The sequence below is a fragment of the Castor canadensis genome, chromosome 6, assembly GCF_047511655.1.
Source record: "Castor canadensis chromosome 6, mCasCan1.hap1v2, whole genome shotgun sequence".
Classification (NCBI taxonomy): Eukaryota; Metazoa; Chordata; class Mammalia; order Rodentia; family Castoridae; genus Castor; species Castor canadensis.
This window is the reverse complement of record NC_133391.1, coordinates 134,018,529-134,035,712: the sequence shown is the minus strand read 5'-3', so window position 1 is coordinate 134,035,712 and position 17,184 is coordinate 134,018,529. Positions and strand designations below refer to the sequence as shown.

The 17,184-nt window shown below is 37.0% G+C and overlaps 1 protein-coding gene across 3 annotated transcripts in view; it reads right to left on the bottom strand.

The window, feature by feature from the left end:
- Window positions 1–268: 268 nt before the first annotated feature.
- The window catches only part of Arl15 (ARF like GTPase 15), a 384,701-nt gene continuing 367,785 nt past the window's right edge, over window positions 269–17,184 (bottom strand). For 2 of the 3 annotated variants that reach the window (XM_020171995.2, XM_074077502.1), the window contains one exon: window positions 269–3,057. In XM_020171995.2, the coding sequence (XP_020027584.1) occupies window positions 2,905–3,057 (153 nt within the window). In that variant the 3' untranslated portion in view covers window positions 269–2,904. The remainder of the gene's footprint in view (window positions 3,058–17,184) is intronic. The other variant, XM_074077501.1, reaches the window with a different exon arrangement.

Genomic DNA, 17,184 nt, shown 5'->3' with positions numbered 1-17,184 from the left:
AATCTAATAAGATATTCCTTTGATCGAAGGATGACACTTTGCATTCACTTCTCAAATCTGTTCACTCTTTCTGAGGCAATGGTTCCCAACGAAGCTAACTGCTGCTGAAAAGAAACCAACTGGAAAAGACACTTGCTTCTTTTTCTGTTAGGGTTTTCACAACTGCTTCAAAAGAAATGCGAATTAATCATTTGTTTTGACCCAAGAGCAGCAGAACTTATTTTGAAGATTTAAACAGGCAACACAAATGTAAACAGAAGTCTGGGGCTCCCAAATGCTAGGGCTGAAAGGAGTCAGTCTGAAAACACCAGTCCTACTCAGCGTTTATTTTCATTGGAAGATAGTGGAAATCATATATAAATCATGGGCAATACGAATTCTTCTTGCCTGGCAAATGTCCACATGAATCTGTTAACCTCTATGTACAGATACAGCATTTTGTTTAATAGAAAGACAGGGTGGTGTGGCAGTTAATTAGCAACCGATACTGTAAACTACAGTAGATACAAAGTTTTATATAAATTAATTGCCATTATAAAAAGGCAACTGTTTTAGCTAAGAAGGTACAAAAACTGGTACTTCCATAAATATAACAAGAAGCTAAGTGAAGAAATACATAACAGATTGTTTTTCCTATATATTTGAATATGCAAACTAAGACACCTGTGGCACTTTACACAAAAGTAGGAATAGGACGTACACCCCCACACCCCCATCCTCTCCCACCCGGCCAGGCCCCACCCTTCCCCCCATGGATTTCCAAAACATGACAAATTCTAGGGTTATAAGGATAGGATGCCTCAAGGAAGCAGCAAGACAGCGAGCTCTGACCTGCTAGACAAAGAAGGAGCCTTATTGACAGTTGTAAAGCATTAGGCGTCAGACAGAAACTTGTCAAAAACAGCTGTTGTTGGGTACTGATTGATAATGTTTTCATTCTGACGGCTGAGACGCTGCAGACAGTCGTGGGGCTGTGGAGAAGCCCATCGCTGGAGTGCACGTGAACACACACAGACAACGGGAAGTCATTTAACAGATGGCTGAGGAGCACTCCGCCACAGTATCTTCAAAAGACAACATTCTACATTTAATGAACTTGCAAGGAAAGCAAGGCCTGAAAAATCATCGATTTTTTTCTCATAGAAGATGAGCACAATAGCACAAAATACAAACAGGAATCGTGTAACTGGTCATCAGGATAAAAATTCTGTGCTGCTTACAGATTATTACAGTGCTAGAAGTGTTCAAGGGTACTGTAGACAAAATTGCATATGAATTGTTATGGATCATTTTCTGATCCATTTCACAAAAAAAAAAAAAAAAACCAAACCCAAAAACTTAAAGAATGTTGGCTATTTCAGAGGCAATGATTCCACTAAAATCTATTTGCAGGATTAACTTATCATAGCTACATGTAGAGGAAGGGAAGGATCTGAAGTATATCCTCTGGAAAATTATGAGGTTTCATGTCACCCTGTGATACAGTAAGTCTGTGATATTTGGGCATCAGCCTATGCCACCTAAAAATTACCAACGTCTTTTTATTGCTCGGGTGTGGGGAGCATTTTCTATCACTTGGCCATTTAGTATTTTAATAAGTGGCCAAAAGTCTACAAAATGTGCCAAAGAATATTTCATCTATGAACCTCATTGTCCACAGATTATTCCTGATTTAGAAAATGTCAAAGGTGTTCAACTTTACTAAAACTGTACATTTATCTTTATGTAATTTATCATTTAAATTAAATGGAAAAATTAGTTCCAAAGACTGAAGGCCCTCAAATTACTCCTTTGCTGCAGGCCCAGCACGTTTTTAAGGGCACACTGAAACCCCTGAAAATAGAGGTGTGCAACAGAAATACTGATAGACCTTAGCTACTAGATGGAGACTTTAGCAGACTCCATCAAACTACATTAGTACTTGAATCATAAATATACAGATGATTCTGTCCTTGATATTTTTGTTGAATCTGTGCCAGCTTAAACCCTAACCAATATAAACTATACTTCATTTGGCTGTTTTAAAGTTTGTATTTATTATTTTAAAAATTATTTTCTCTATTTCAATCAAACATTTCTCATTTTTAGAAAAAGATACTATGCTGCAGCTTGGCATTATGCAGGTTAATGGTTTCATTACAAAATATTTGAGGACTTGATCAAATGTAGCTAGTGGTGCATGCATTGTGCCTAAATTTCCTCCAACTCTCTCAACAACTAAAACAATGGCTTTGTTCTTAAAAGAGAGAAGGGAGCAATATTGCAGATGTAATCAAGGAAACACTGTGAATCTGGTCTTTAAGTTCCTCAAAGCTAATTTTACTGTGGTCAGATATTCCTTTATGATAAGATGATTAATTGAAGCTTATGGTTGTCAATTTTTTTTTTTGCTCATAGTCTATAAGTCAGTATACAAAAAACTAAAACAACAAAATTGAGATAAAATAAAATTTAAAAGCCCCCAAATCCTGAAGAGATCATGAAAATGACATACATATCTGTGGAGTCTCAGTCACCCAATACTCCAATAGAAAACCCAGGAAAAATGAGTCAAAGTATGTGAGTCTTTCTGAGCTCTTCATAAGGGATTTGATTTCCATGAGCCGAATTCTATCCATTTTAACACAAAGTGTAGAAGAGATGCTAAGAACGACAGAAGGAAGAGACATGCGGTAAAGATAATTAGTGGTAAACAGAGAATAAATTCTCCCTCAGTAGTGTGTACTTGAGTTAGTGCCAATGATAATTTACCTGATTTACAGAATATTCACTTTACTACAGAGATGAGCGTCTGAAATAACTAGAGAAAATAGATCTGATGCCATGATAGTCTTGATACCAAAACAAAATTAAAATGAGAAACCAACGTGATAGGTTCAAGGCCTTTTGGGAAGTTATGAAATTTCACATTCTCATAGCTTCATGGTCTTTTTCTTCCAATAAATTTATCAGCTGAGAGAAGCTGTCTTTCAGTGCATCCATGTCATCCAGTGAGCAGGGCTGCAGAATCCAGCGTTTTCCACGGGCGAGTGGTTCAAGTTCGAAATATTTTTTGATCTTAAGAGGAGAAAGAAAAAGATAAATGTTATTAATTTTATCAGAACCTTTTCTATACTGAAACCCAAGTGATAAAAGTGGGGAGATTTCAAGGAAAATTTGCATGAATTGTGAAATCTGGGATATTCTAGAATTCTGTTCACAGCTGTTGTTATAACAGGAGTTATATGTTATGACCTGGGAGTGTTTTCTTTAGGGCTAGGTGACCTGCTTGTAAGCCACCATTCCAACAATACACTCAACAGCATGGGAGGTCTTATGAAGTCTGAGAAAGAATTATGTGCAATATGGTACAGGGAAAATTGCAAGAAAGACACCAAGAAGACTCAACTTAATCAAAATAATGCTAGCAGAGTTCACTTTTACTATCTTACCCTAATGACTTTTTAAAGTAGTGACAGCCTTCAGTGTGTACTGTATCAATTAATCAAGATAATTATTTTGCTCAAACACATAAAAAATCTAAGTTCCATCATCTTTTTTTCCTCTTGCCTTCTTAAATTTCTAGTGTCTATTTTTGAGACCTAGGACAGCATTTTCTAGAAAAGAAAATAGAAATTGAGTGTGTATGTGTGCGTGCATGTGTGTGTGCAGAACCTCACATTACATTCAAGTTCATACAAATATAAATTAACATGATGTATAAAGCTGCATAAAGTCTCCCAGTTTTTCTCCCTGAACTTTCTGGGAGGGAAAAGAAAAATCAAACTCTCACAAAAGGTATGAGGGGGCACAATTGCTTTCTTGAAAACCTTTATAATTAAGAACCAGTCACAACTCACTTTTACTGTATTGGTTAGGAGACTAACAGCATCTAATATTACCAACTCCTGGCTGTGAATCTATCTTAAACTGTTAGGATTTCCAGTAGTAGTGATGATCTATTCTCAAAGAGAATGATAAAGTATAAAATTCAAGAAACTACTCACTTATACATACTAAACCACATAAAAATAGAACTTTATATTTATTGCCCTGCAAGGTTTTACAAAGACCTTATGCCATTCCCGAATGTGGTTTCCTTTTGCATGTACCGTCATGATCACCAGACTAGTGTTGACAGCACATACACCATCTGAACTGGTGTTAATAGAGCTGTACGTTTTTTCATATAAGCAAGAAGATATAAATAAGAAATACCAAGTTTTTATGCTAACCTAGGAAACAGAAAAATACCAACATTTTACAATTCAAGTGTGTCTAAAAAGAATTCTAATGTATGTCTGCAAATTGACAATAAGTACTATTAAAAAAACAAAGCCTGTGAGAACTGAAGGATATTCATTAATTATGATCCTGAAGAGTAATGAGGATTTTATCCATGGATCAGAAAATGGGTGGTCTACAACCTTATCACAATTTTTTGCCCAAAATATTGCACAAATCCTGTTATAAGGATTCTTACTTATTGAGAATACAAACTACATTCTTTTAGTTTCTTGTCTCTAGGGTATCGAAAGCAATACACCTCCGAGAGAACCTGAAGTTGATTGTATTAGGACCAGTACTAGAGATCAACTCTGTCCCACAGAGGGAGGAGCCCTGGGCCTCAGAAGGGAAAGAGGTGGCAGGGGATCACAGGTAGGGAACAGTGATTAAGACAGGGGAGTAGCTATACCAAAGAGTATAAGTGAGAGATGTTTAGCTCCCTGCTTCTTCCACAAAGGGAAGTACCACTTCCTTGGCTTATACCACTGAGCCCAGGAATGTGGACTGATGTGTTTATGAAAAAATCTGGCATTTCATCAGTAATGCTCCCCATCAGATGAAATCAGCATGTAATATCTCAAATCTGCCATTTTATAACCTTGAAATCAAAAGGACAGTATTTGAAGTATTGCTAATAACTGAGAAGAATGCCAGTCACAAGAAATGCAGTAACATTAAAATAAAGAGAAGCACTAAGCCAGTAAGTGCAGCTCACCAAGAATACTTCTTCCAAGAGGTTCATTTAAAAATTACACAGAATTGATCCTGGAAGTACATCTACAACTAATTTAAAAGTGATGTGGGGTTGGAATAATCACAAAACATGTTAGCAATTTGTGATAATTTGCATTACCAACAGATCCAAAACCCAGTGAGGCTTAGCTACCCATTAGGTGGGTTTCTAAGCAACTGAAAAGATAGTCTATCTTGCAGGCACACTTGGAAGAAAATAAAGATGTCTAAAGGTAGATAGGTTCCAGAAGTTGTTCTGCTGAATACTAAACATAAGGAGATGGAAGCTGTGATGACAGAGATCAACCAGATAAAGGAGCTCTGTGGTGTTAAGCTGACAAGTATGGCTGGGGTAACCTGAGATTTTCAGATCTATAACCTTACTGGCTACCTAACCTGCTGTACTCACCCCCTTGGATCTGAAGGATTCCATACAACTAATTTATAATACCAATTTTAAAACAAGATTTGGCATTCCACTGATATTCATGTACAGTGAGTGACCATTTGTTGCCGGAACATAGCTTTTCATTGTCAGGAGTTTCATGTTTTTCAACAGGATGGCTCCAATAGAAGAGGGGGATGATGAAGGCTTAGTACTCTAATGCTGATTTTCTTTTAGGATAACATTTTTATTTTGTATTTATATTAACCTGAACTCTAAATTTTACTTCCCCAATATTATTACAATGAAAAATCAGATTTGACTTGTCCATCATGACATTTTTGTCCTTGTATATAATGACTGATGCATAATTTTAAAGAATGGTGTTTAAGTTTGGCCCACATAAATAATATGCTCACATTTTATATTTCTTTTTAAAAAGTGCCTGTAAGGTAAGGCTCTATTGCTTATGATAAAATTATAATTTTTGAAGGTCAACCAAAAATTTTAAATAAGGGCAACTGAACCTAAGTCTTTTGAATAATCTGTTGACTACTTCAATGCCATTGTTAACTGGAAAGTACTGGAATAAGGAGATGGTGATTGTTTCACATTGGTGCTTGGGGAATGACATCAGAATGCCTGGCATTCTGTGGTAATTTATCTATTTTGGGGATAGCCACGGAGGGTGGGCATTTGTTAGTAGTCATGTGTCCATCCTGGATAGGAAAGCAAAGCTACCATTAGTAGCCAACCTGTTTTAGCTGTGTCATCAGAGTCCTTCCTCACTCATGCCATAGCAGGGTGATTTGCATCACTGCATTCCATTAGTCACATTGCATTGCCCGTAATGTCTCAATATAACAGAAGCAGCACCATCCCACTGTTGCTAATGCTTGTAGCAGCTGTTAAACCTGTGAGATATTACATATCACAGGAGACCCACTCATTGGGTAGAACACATTCTTTGTGTTGCCTTGAGTAGTGAAATCACAAAATAACCCTTTCTTAGTTACACTGAGTGTCCTCAGTGCAGCTTCAAAATTTCAGCTTTCAATTCCTGTCAAATCAGTGTGGCTAAATTTTTAGAAGGCACATGAATAATTTCTGACCGTAATAACTGGCCTTTTTAAAAACCTGAAAACCTCATTTCATGTAAACTACTTGTCCTTCCTGCTTTTGTGATTAAACCATGTAAGTAGTGTGTGCCCAGGGATGACCTAGTTTTCCTCTAAGCACTTTAGGTAGCTGGGGATGTGGTAGAGGTGAGGTAAGAAGAGAATACAACAGTCTAGAAAGGGTTCACTCAGTGTTTTTGTATGAAATACTTAGGGTCTAAGCTCAGGTACTTATAAACAGAGCTTTAATCCACATGAATGTGTGGCAAGACATTGTATGACAGTTTTTATTATGTGGAACTGTGCTGTGCATTATTGAACATTAAATGCCATTAGTACCAATCAGTAATTGCTAAAGCTAAAAATATTTCATCCCCTTCTCATGTCTCAAACACTCCAGGGTGGTTCTGACCTGCTGGGAACTACTGTAGCCCTCTGGGATGCAGGTTCTTCTTGCACTTGTCTGGGGCCATGGATGGAAGCTGAGTATTGCTTCACCTATACGTTCAAGGTCTCCGAACAACATACACATTTCCTCTGTGAAAAACTAGCAGACTATAAGTGGTCTTTCTTAAGCTTGTGGAGGATTGTGGTGGGGTTGGAGCAGTCTAAGGAACTTTGAAAACTTTCCTTCTGAAGGTTGGCTTCCCATAACTTCATTCATACATCTGCTGTCTCTCCAATGAGACTCTTGTGAGCGAGGGAAGGAGGCAGGGCTGTGCTCTAATGGAGCCACCTGTGCCAGCACACCACGTATGGGATTCCACTTAGACAAGCAGAATACTGTAAAACTGTAAAATAAAAACCAAACAGAAGCAGAAATGGCCTGGCCAGAGCACTGCCTTCATCATTTTGTATCATAAGATTATAAGACCCTCACTTGTAGGACTTTTCAGTGATCATAAGAGACATGGTACCATGCAGTTTACAGTGGGCTTTTCTATTCAATTCTAGCACTCTGGCTATATCCTTTGAATGGAAGTAAAAAAAAGCAATTGATTCACAAATAGTAAGCCTGTCTTATTAACCATGTTTTTGACCAAGTGTAGTCAAAATAAATAAAATCAAAAGAAATTTCAAAACCAAAAGTTTATAATTTGCACACACACATTGAGTAGCTCAGTATGGAGAAGCTCTCTATCAGCATTGTTGTTATCAGTTGTCTTTAAATAATATGATCTGCTGAGTGTTTCCCTGCCCTTAATTTTGTGAAAATATGCCTTCCAAAAAGCAAATAGTGCCCTAAAAGCAAGACAAAATTTAATATGCTTAATTGAAGTGATAAAGTGAAAATTGTAGGATTTGTTGAAAGGCAGAGTATCCTTAATGTGGGTGGCATTATGGGAAAATGAATCAAGTACCCACAGTATAGCACTGAACTCCATGCAATGGAAGCACTGATGGTTTTCCCTGAATGGTGGTCTTCTTGGAACTATATACCCATGGATACCAAGGGTCTACTGTCAAGAGATAAATGGTTATTTAGAATAGTTCTTATATCATGGAACACAATTTGATAAGAAGCATCTTAATAGAGGGATATTAAAGAGATTTAAGAAACAGGTGCATTCTTTCTTCATTTCTGAAAAACAGAGCAGGTCCTATGAAAGATACAGGCTGACAACTTCATCTCTTTCAAACCAACAATAACAGGTCAGTGACTAATACAGTCGACAGGGTGAGGATCTCATTGAAACCAGAAAGCAGGAAAAAGACTTGCTGTGTGGGACATGATGGGTAGAAGGGCTGCTGGAGAACGATGCAAGTGAATATGATTAGTTAACCATCTTGAACACATTACTGCTTTCTTGGAATTTTGAATACACAAGTGCCTATTGCATAGCTTGTATTTTCAAGAACTACATGAATAATTTGGTTTTGGGGGTTGCTGGAGATTGAACCTAGGGTCTTGCACATGGTAGGCAAGTGATCTACCACTTTACTTCATCCCCAACCCTGAATAATGGTTTCTGAGATAGGTTCATATTGGTTTTAATCTCTTTAGTAGAAGTATAGTCTGATTTCCAGTTTGATAGGCTACCAAGAGGGCCTGTATTGGCTGCAATTTTGTAGGATCTTTTCCATGACTGTTAAGAAGGGAGAATTTCCCTCATCTATATTCTGGCTTCTTACTCTCATCCCTACAGCAGATACACATCTTATATTTTAATGTTACTCTGGAGGAAACATTTGTATTGATATTTGTAAACATGCTTCTTGGTGATATGCTGGGGCCCTCTGACATGAGGCTAGCAAATAATTGATTGTATGTTCTCTTTCCAACTCCAAGTACAAAGATGGCATGTCATATAAATCAGCTGTGGTTGGAATATTTATGCCACCAAAATCTGCAAGTGAACTAACCAGTTCATTTTGCTCTCCAGTGAGTAGGCTGTTAAGCAGTTACCAGCACGTCACTGGGTTCACGTCACATCTTGTCTGTGTGGTTGCAAACGGGCCACACAGCTTGGCTGCCTTAATTGCAGAAGCTCCTGGGGCAGGCGTAATTTGGTAACCTTCACCAAAGTCAGAGAACTTTGCCCACGCCATGTCTTCAGGATAGGTCTTGAGATAAAGTGGCAGGACATTTTAAGAGTCTTCAGAGTGCTTTCTTGGCAGCTTGTTCAAAGAAAGCTTAGTCTAGAGAGCAGCACCAGCTGTTCCCCTGTTTATTGTACTGTTTGCAGGATTTTTGAAATCCATAGAAAGGTACTAAATATGTCATTAAGGGCAAAAATAAATAATACAAATAAAACTAATATGCAACAGTTCCAAAGATATTACACAGAAAGGATACTATTCATTTACTGAGTACTGACGAGGACTACAAAATGACTACTTGACGCTAACCAAAATCACAATAACAATCAGTATTATTGTGGGAGTGCATATGTATAATGAACGCTTAATTATAACACACTTCTCACAGGTGGCTTCTTTCCTAAGGAAACTGAAGTTCCGGGCAGCCTACCTGACCCGGAATAATTAAAAACCAGACAAATGGCTACAGGTTATTGCCTGTGATTATGCCTTACTCCTTTTATATGACTTCTTCACCAATCAGTAACCCCTGATGTGTGCAGGATATACAGAAATCCAACCTTCCACTGCACAGGGGGAACTCTGAACATTCCCAAATGGCCACACAAAAAGATCCCATTTGGTTTGGTTGCAGAATTTAGGATCTGATAAGTATTTCTATTTTTGCTTAATCTAATAATTTAGGCATATGAAGCAAATTACATCTCTTTTGGTATGCCTTGGGGGCTTGTTCTATTCTCCTATGCAGAAAACTTGCTTATCAAACAACCACTTGAGAGCAGATAGATATGGATGCTTCTGGTCTTCATGGGCTAATGGAAGATACCCAGGGTTCCTCATTTTATGCTATCCAGCCCTCTACAGCCTGGAGTGATTCTTGCCTGCAGGCCTTTGCTCCAACTCCTGTTTCCAACCTAAGGCTTCTCTACCCGCACATGGAAAGAATCAGCCTAAAAATACTCTCGCTCTCATCTTGAAAGATCCAGCTGAAGTCCTCCTATCAACCCAAGAGGAAGCCTTAATGGTATAGAAGAAACTTAAAAGTTAGAATGGACCTCAGTCTCAGTAGCCTTTGTGGGTTGCCTCCACGGCACCCAGGCACCAAAAACTCCCCATAAATAAAGTTTTATTGGAAGACAGTATGCTTATTCATTCAGGTATTACCTATGGCTGCTTTTTCACTACGATGGCAATTGCCACAGACATGGTATGTCCCACAAAACCTATAATATTTACTACCTAGACATTCACAGGGAAAAAAAAGTCATTATCTGGCATGAAGCATTCTGCAGCTTTTGGCTCCATTCAGCAGGGAGGCCCAGGGAACACTTGGGAGGGGTTTGGGGCATCAGGCTTTTTGTGACTCAACTTGACCTCAGCTTGCTAGTCCACCTCTTGAGGGCCTTGGCTCACACTTTAGTAGGCTAGAGAATTTTCCTTTTTTGACCTGGAAAGGCTCCAGTTATGATGTCAGATACTTAAATTATAGTCTAGGAGGCAGAAGGGTCATCTCTTGGCAAAGTCGTATTTTATTTCCTTTCTCTGTTTGGCCTGGGGTTCTTCCTACATGCTGCAGCAGCAGCCAGGTCATAGGAAGTTTTCCTACCATATCCCCTAATAATACATCCCATTAGGCACATGGTCTGTGATCTGTAAATTTGAGATTTTTTTTGTGTCCTTTAAAGATGACTCTCCATAGCAATGAAAACAGCATGGTACTGGCACAAAAACAGGTATGAAGACCAGTGGAACAGAATAGAAGACCCAGATATGAATCCATGCAGCTATGCCCACCTGATTTTTTGACAAAGGTGCCAAAAACATACGGTGGAGAAAAGACAGCCTTTTTAACAAATGCTGAGAAAACTGGATATCTGCATGCAGAAAATTGAAACTAGATCCATGTCTTTCATTCTGTATAAGTATCAACTCAAAGTGGATTAAGGACCTTAATATAAGACCTGAAACTTTAAAGCTAGTGCAGGAAAGAGCAGGGAATACATTGGAATTAATGGGTATAGGCAATGACTTCCTAAGTAGAACTCAATTGGCTCAGCAACTAAGAGAAAAGGATTGACAAATGGGACCATATGAAATTAAAAAGTTTCTGCACAACAAAAGAAATGGTCTCTAAGTTGAAGAGGCTGCCCACGACTGGGAGAAAACATCTTTGCCAGGTATACATCTGACAAAGGACTGATAACCAGAATATACAAGGAGCTCAAAAACCTAAACTCCCAAAAACTTAATGACCCGATGAAAAAATGGGCAAATGACCCGAACAGAGTTTTTTCAATGAAAGAAGTCCAAATGGCTAAAAAACACATGAAGAAATGCTCAACATCCCTGGCAATAAAGGAAATGCAAATCAAAACCATGTTAAGATTTCACTTCACTCCTGTTAGAAGAGCTACCATCAAGAACACTAACAGCAACAAATGTTGGTGAGGATGTGGGGAAAAGGAACCCTCATACAATGCTGGTGGGAATGTAAATTAGTACAACCAACATGGAAAACAGTATGGATGCTCCTCAAAAAACTAAAAATAGAACTGCCTTATGATCCAGCAATCCCAATCCTAGGGATATTTGAAGGAATGTAAGCCAGAATACAATAGAGGCACCTGCACACCCATGTTAATTGCAGCACTATTCACAATACTCAGCTATAGTATAAACAATCAAGATGCCCCACTACTGATGAATGGATTAAGAAAATGTGGTGTTTATACACAATGGAGTTTTACTAAGCCACAAAGAGGAATGAAATTTTGTTGTTTGCAAGTAAATGGATGGAACTGGAGATCATCTTTTTTTTTTTTTTTTCTTGTTGTGCTGGGTGGTGGGTACACTGCGGCATTTACAAAAGTTCTTACAATGTATCAAATGTATCATACTTGAATTCACCCCCTCCATTAGTCTCCTTTATTCCCCTCTCCTCTATTCCTGGAAAAATCATCTTAAGTGAAGTTAGCCAGTTCAGAAGGCCAAAAGCCACATATTTTCTCTGATATGTGGACTATAGACCTAATACAAATACAGCAATATTATGAAAAACAGGTCACACTAAGGGGAGGTCACATATGAGAGGGGGAGGGTAAAAGGAAGTTAAAAAGGCGAATATGGTTGATGTACACACACACTCATCAATGTCACAAGGAAACTCCCTGGGTAGCTATCTTAAAAATGTCATTTCTTTTTTCTTTTACAAAATAGGAGAACAGGAGAGCAGAACAGGTCCTGCCTGGGGGGTGGGGTAGGACATGGGGTTGTTGGTGCCAGTGTGTGGGGGGAAGAAGTGGGGAAGGGTGTGGGAGGGTGAATATGGTGCAAATACTGTGCACACATGTATGTAAATGGAAAAATGATACCCGTTGAAACTATGCCAGGAATAGAGGGAGGGGGGAATAAAGGAGAATGGTGGAGGGGGTGATTTCAAGTATGACACACTTTATATATTGTAAGAACTTTTGTAATTCCACAAAGTACTCCCACACAACACAATAAAAAAAATAAAGATGGTCCTAGTGTACAGCTATATTAGTTACTTAAAAGTTTTATTAGATTTACATTGTCTAACGCCTAGCTTTTCCTGCAACTTTTATGTTCAACAAAAAATTTAATATTCTATTTCTATTCTAATAATATATATCTTCTAAATTTTAAAGTCCCGTTTAGGCTGCCCATGAATACTCTTTGGGTCCATTTATAAATGATTTAATTACTTGTTTTATAACTGCACTTATGAATTTAATATACTTAAATTTCTTTTTAAACATTTAGAATGTCTAACAATCAAAACATATTCAAGTAGTTGAGAATTCTTGAAAATTTCTTCAATTACATTCATGAATTCAATGACTCTCAAGTTCTGGTACATTCTAAATTATTCTAAATTCTTATAGTTTTCCACAGAACAGGCCAATTCAGAAATCACTTATACAGCTTAAAACAGAATCAAAAAGAAATTCTAAGAGGTTCTCATATACTTATTAAGATCATGGGTTTGATATATTATCATTTTTATACTCTGAATGTTAACTCTTCTAGATATTTTATTAATGAGGTTTTCATTAATGAGTTTTAAAACAATTTTCTATCTTAAATGAGACGAGTTATCTTCCATGCAACTTGAGGTTCTCATCTTACTGAACGTCTGTTGGTTTTCAACTAAAATTCTGGGAGGCATTCATTGACAATCAAGTCCTTAAAAAAGAATACTTGCTGTAATAATAACAACCTCATGTTCTTTGAAGGGTGTTATTCATTCCTGGATACAAGTTATCATTACCTACGTCACTGTCTCCTCACTTTCTTCCACTACTTCTTACAATACTTGGCACATATTTTAATATTTTTCTACCTGGCTTTACAGATAATTAATTTTCTTTTATTGGTATATAATTTGCATAAATTCATCCTTTCAAGTGTATAATTCTATTTCTAGTATATTCACAGGGTTGTAAAGCCATCATCACTATCTAAGTTTCCAGAATATTTTCATCACCCAAAGAAACTCCTTAACCATTAGCAGTCAGTCCCCAGTTTCTCTTTCTGCCAGTCCTTGCGACCACTAGCTAACTTTCTTTCCCTGTGGATATCCCTATTCTGGACATTTCATATACAATATGTGGCTTTCTGTATTTGGCTTCTTTAAGGATAATGTTTTCAAGGTTCAAGCATATTGTAGTATGTCTCCATACTTCATTCCTTTTTGTGGCTGAATCATATTCCAGTGCATGGATATATCTCATTTTGTTTATTCATTCACCAGCTGACAGACATTTGAGTTAATTCCATTTTTTGGCTATTAGGAATAATGCTAAAATGAAACATATTCAAGGGTTTGTGTAAACATATGTCTTCACTTCTCTTGGGTCTTATGTTAACTATGTTGTCAAATGCTTATTCTAGATCTTTTGAGATGATGATATGTATTTTGTCCATATTCTATTAGTATTATGTATTATATTGACTGATTTTTATATGTTGAAACAGCCTTACATTCCTGGGATAAAATCCCCTTGGTCATAATAAGTATAGTTCTTTTTTATATGCTGCTGGATTTATTTGCTCTTTGTTAAGGAGTTCTGTGTCTACATTCACAGGGGATATTGGTCTTTAGTTTTCTTTTCTTAATATGTTTTTGTCTGATTTTGGTATCACAGTATCAAGGTATCTTGGATCGAATTGGGAGGTATTCCTTCCTCTTGGGCTTTTTGCACTAGTTTAAGGATTGTTAATTCTTTAAATGTTTTAAAGAATTTGAAGGTCAAATGTCTGGTCCTGGGCTTTTCTTATGGGAAGTGTTTTGATTACTAATTTAATGTCTTTGTTGTAGGCCTTTTCAGATTTTCTGTTTCTTGTTGAGTTAACTTTGGCAGTTTGTATCCTTCCAAGAATGTGTATGTTTAATCTAGGCCATCTAATTCATTGGCATATAATTTTTCATAGTCCCTTATTTCTATCCTCTTTATTTCTGAAAGATTGATAATAATGCCTCTACTTTTATAATTTATTTTAGTAATATGAGTCTTTCTTCTTTTTTTGGCTTTGGTAGTTGAATGAAGATTTGTCAGTTTGGTTGATGTTTTTGAAGAACTTTTTCTCTGTTGTTTTCCTCATTTTTTATTTTCTATTCTCATCTTTATTATGTCCTTCCTTCTGCTTGCTTTGGGTTTAATTTGTTCCTCTTTTTCTTAGTTTACTTACACTGAATCAACATTTACCTTTAATGGCACTTTGATGTCATTTTATTGGATCTCACATCTATATATATATATCCACATATATATATATAGTTTGTTTCAATCTCTTACTTTGTTGAAAGAGATTAACTGATTTGAGTACATGGAATTCTATTTTCTTTTCATATTTTTCTTATTTTGAAGGACCTCAGATCTTACAAGTATAAAAATAAATCCAACTGATGATCTATATCTCACAGTTCAGTCATTTCTTTATTTACAAGAGCTAGTGATATCAAGGTATAAAAAGGAAAATGTTAATCTGTTTTCCTTTCACAGAACTGGAGTCATAACCTTACAAATAAGAGACAGAAGAGTTTGCCTTACTTCTTCCTACATCTACTTAACCAGTTCCATATTCCGGAGGTCATGAATTTCAGCACCCACTTCTAGTGAATGAATACCTGAAAAGGTCAGTGGCTGAAAGAAACAGAATGCCCAACTCAAACTGACCTAAAAAGATAAAGAAGATTTAGCTATTCATATAGCTGAAGTATCTCCTGTTATTGTAGAACAACTGGATTCAGATGTTGATAAGGTCTTCAGAGCTGGGTTCAGTTTCTAGATAATGTCAGCAAGCTATGAATACTGAAGGAGTTGGCTCTGGGAGCTGGTGGCAGCTGAATAACTACCATAAATGGGACGACACTAAGTAATGAAGTCTGAAGATAAAACTGCAGAAAAATTAGTATGATTGACTTATCGATCTCTAGATCAGACTGTGGCCAAGCCCCACAACCTATAAGATTTTTAGTTACATGGGCCAATATGATCTCCTATAATAGGTATTATAAGTAATTCTTGTACAAATTAATGGATTGGGACGTCAAGACTCAAGTGGGGAAGAATAATCTTCACAAGTCTGTGGTGAGCTCCATTTCTATTATAGGATAACCCAGATTTGGATAATTATTCTCTAATTTTTTGTGTGTATGAGACCTTAGTTCTTTGAAGGCACCGAAAATAAGGAAAATGTTTTGTATTCTCTAATGTACTCGTATAATGCTGGAAACAAAAAGGATGCTCATTTAGTTTTTTTAAAAAGGACTTAAAGAGCTGAAGTATAAAGGAAAAGGCGATAAAACAGGTACTATATTTCATCCCACATTAAAATGTCACTAAAAAAGGAAATTGAATATTGGAGAGAAGTTACCACCCTTTCTAATTAATCAAGCCAAAGTTTCATGCAGGAGGTTGGATTTCATGAGCAGTTTCAAAACTGCAGGTCTAATTGGTTTAAACTCTATTACACATATGCCTACAGGCAGGTGCAATGAATCGTTTTGCAAACAGGAAAGGAAACAACCTATCATGGAAAAGAGACTTACTCCAGAAGTCTCAGGACCCTCAAGACACTTAGGTTTTAAGCCAGTCCTTTAATCAGTGTCCAAACAAAGCATCTACTTCTTATCTTAGAGAATGGAAAGCACTGACATATGCAAAAAGAGAAGCAGCAGTACGCTTGTTTTTGCATGCAGGTGCAGGCACCAGACTTTTCAATAACAATCTATAACACCGTCATTAATTACAGAGGCAGTCAGGCTTCGACAGCACATCATTTTCTTCCCTTCTTGTTTCTCTTTTTCTCCCTTCCTTCCTGTGTTCATTTCCATTCTACTCTTTCAAAAGGGCATTCATTCCTGGAACCAGGAACTTTTAGGATGTTGTACATGATTCTGATATGCCCATGTATGGTATAATACTTGGTTATGACTTACCTTTATTTCAAGAAGGCAAATTTTATAAGTAGAAGGAAACAAATCTATGAAAAACTTTTTCCTGGCAATAGAATATGGTTGTTTGAAGAGTCCTACCTAGGTGTGTGAGAGCTAATCAAGTATGTACTAGACAGGAAAGGGAGTTAATGAGTGAAAGCCCCAAACACATATCAGAGACAACCAATTAGCTTGTCTGCAACTCAGGCTTGTAAAGCGATCAGCAACTTATAAAATGGTCTGCTACACACGAGTAAAATGGTGCTTAAATGGCTTGCTTAACTAGATGCAGTCACCATGAAATTGATTCTTTTAAGTTTTTTTTTTAATGTAATAGCTATTTACTGTGTATATTGAAATGGCTGGGGGTGGTGGTGTATATCCTGGTATTATCAAGTGCAAGTTGAAGATATGAGTCCTATACTTCATGAGGTGAAGGGACATTTGAAAAAGAAAACAACTCATCAATTACCAACAGTTGTGTCTGCCTCAATGACAAGATGGAACAACAGTTGTGTCTGCATCAATGACTGAGATGGACCAACAAATTAGATTATTTCCCTTTTGCCTTATTGAAAGCTTAGGCTGGGATTGGTGGATGTGCTTCTAGGACATTCCAGTTTTGGGAACTTCTGTGTTTGTGTTTTAGAAAGCACTGTTTTCTCACCAGAGCCTTTGAG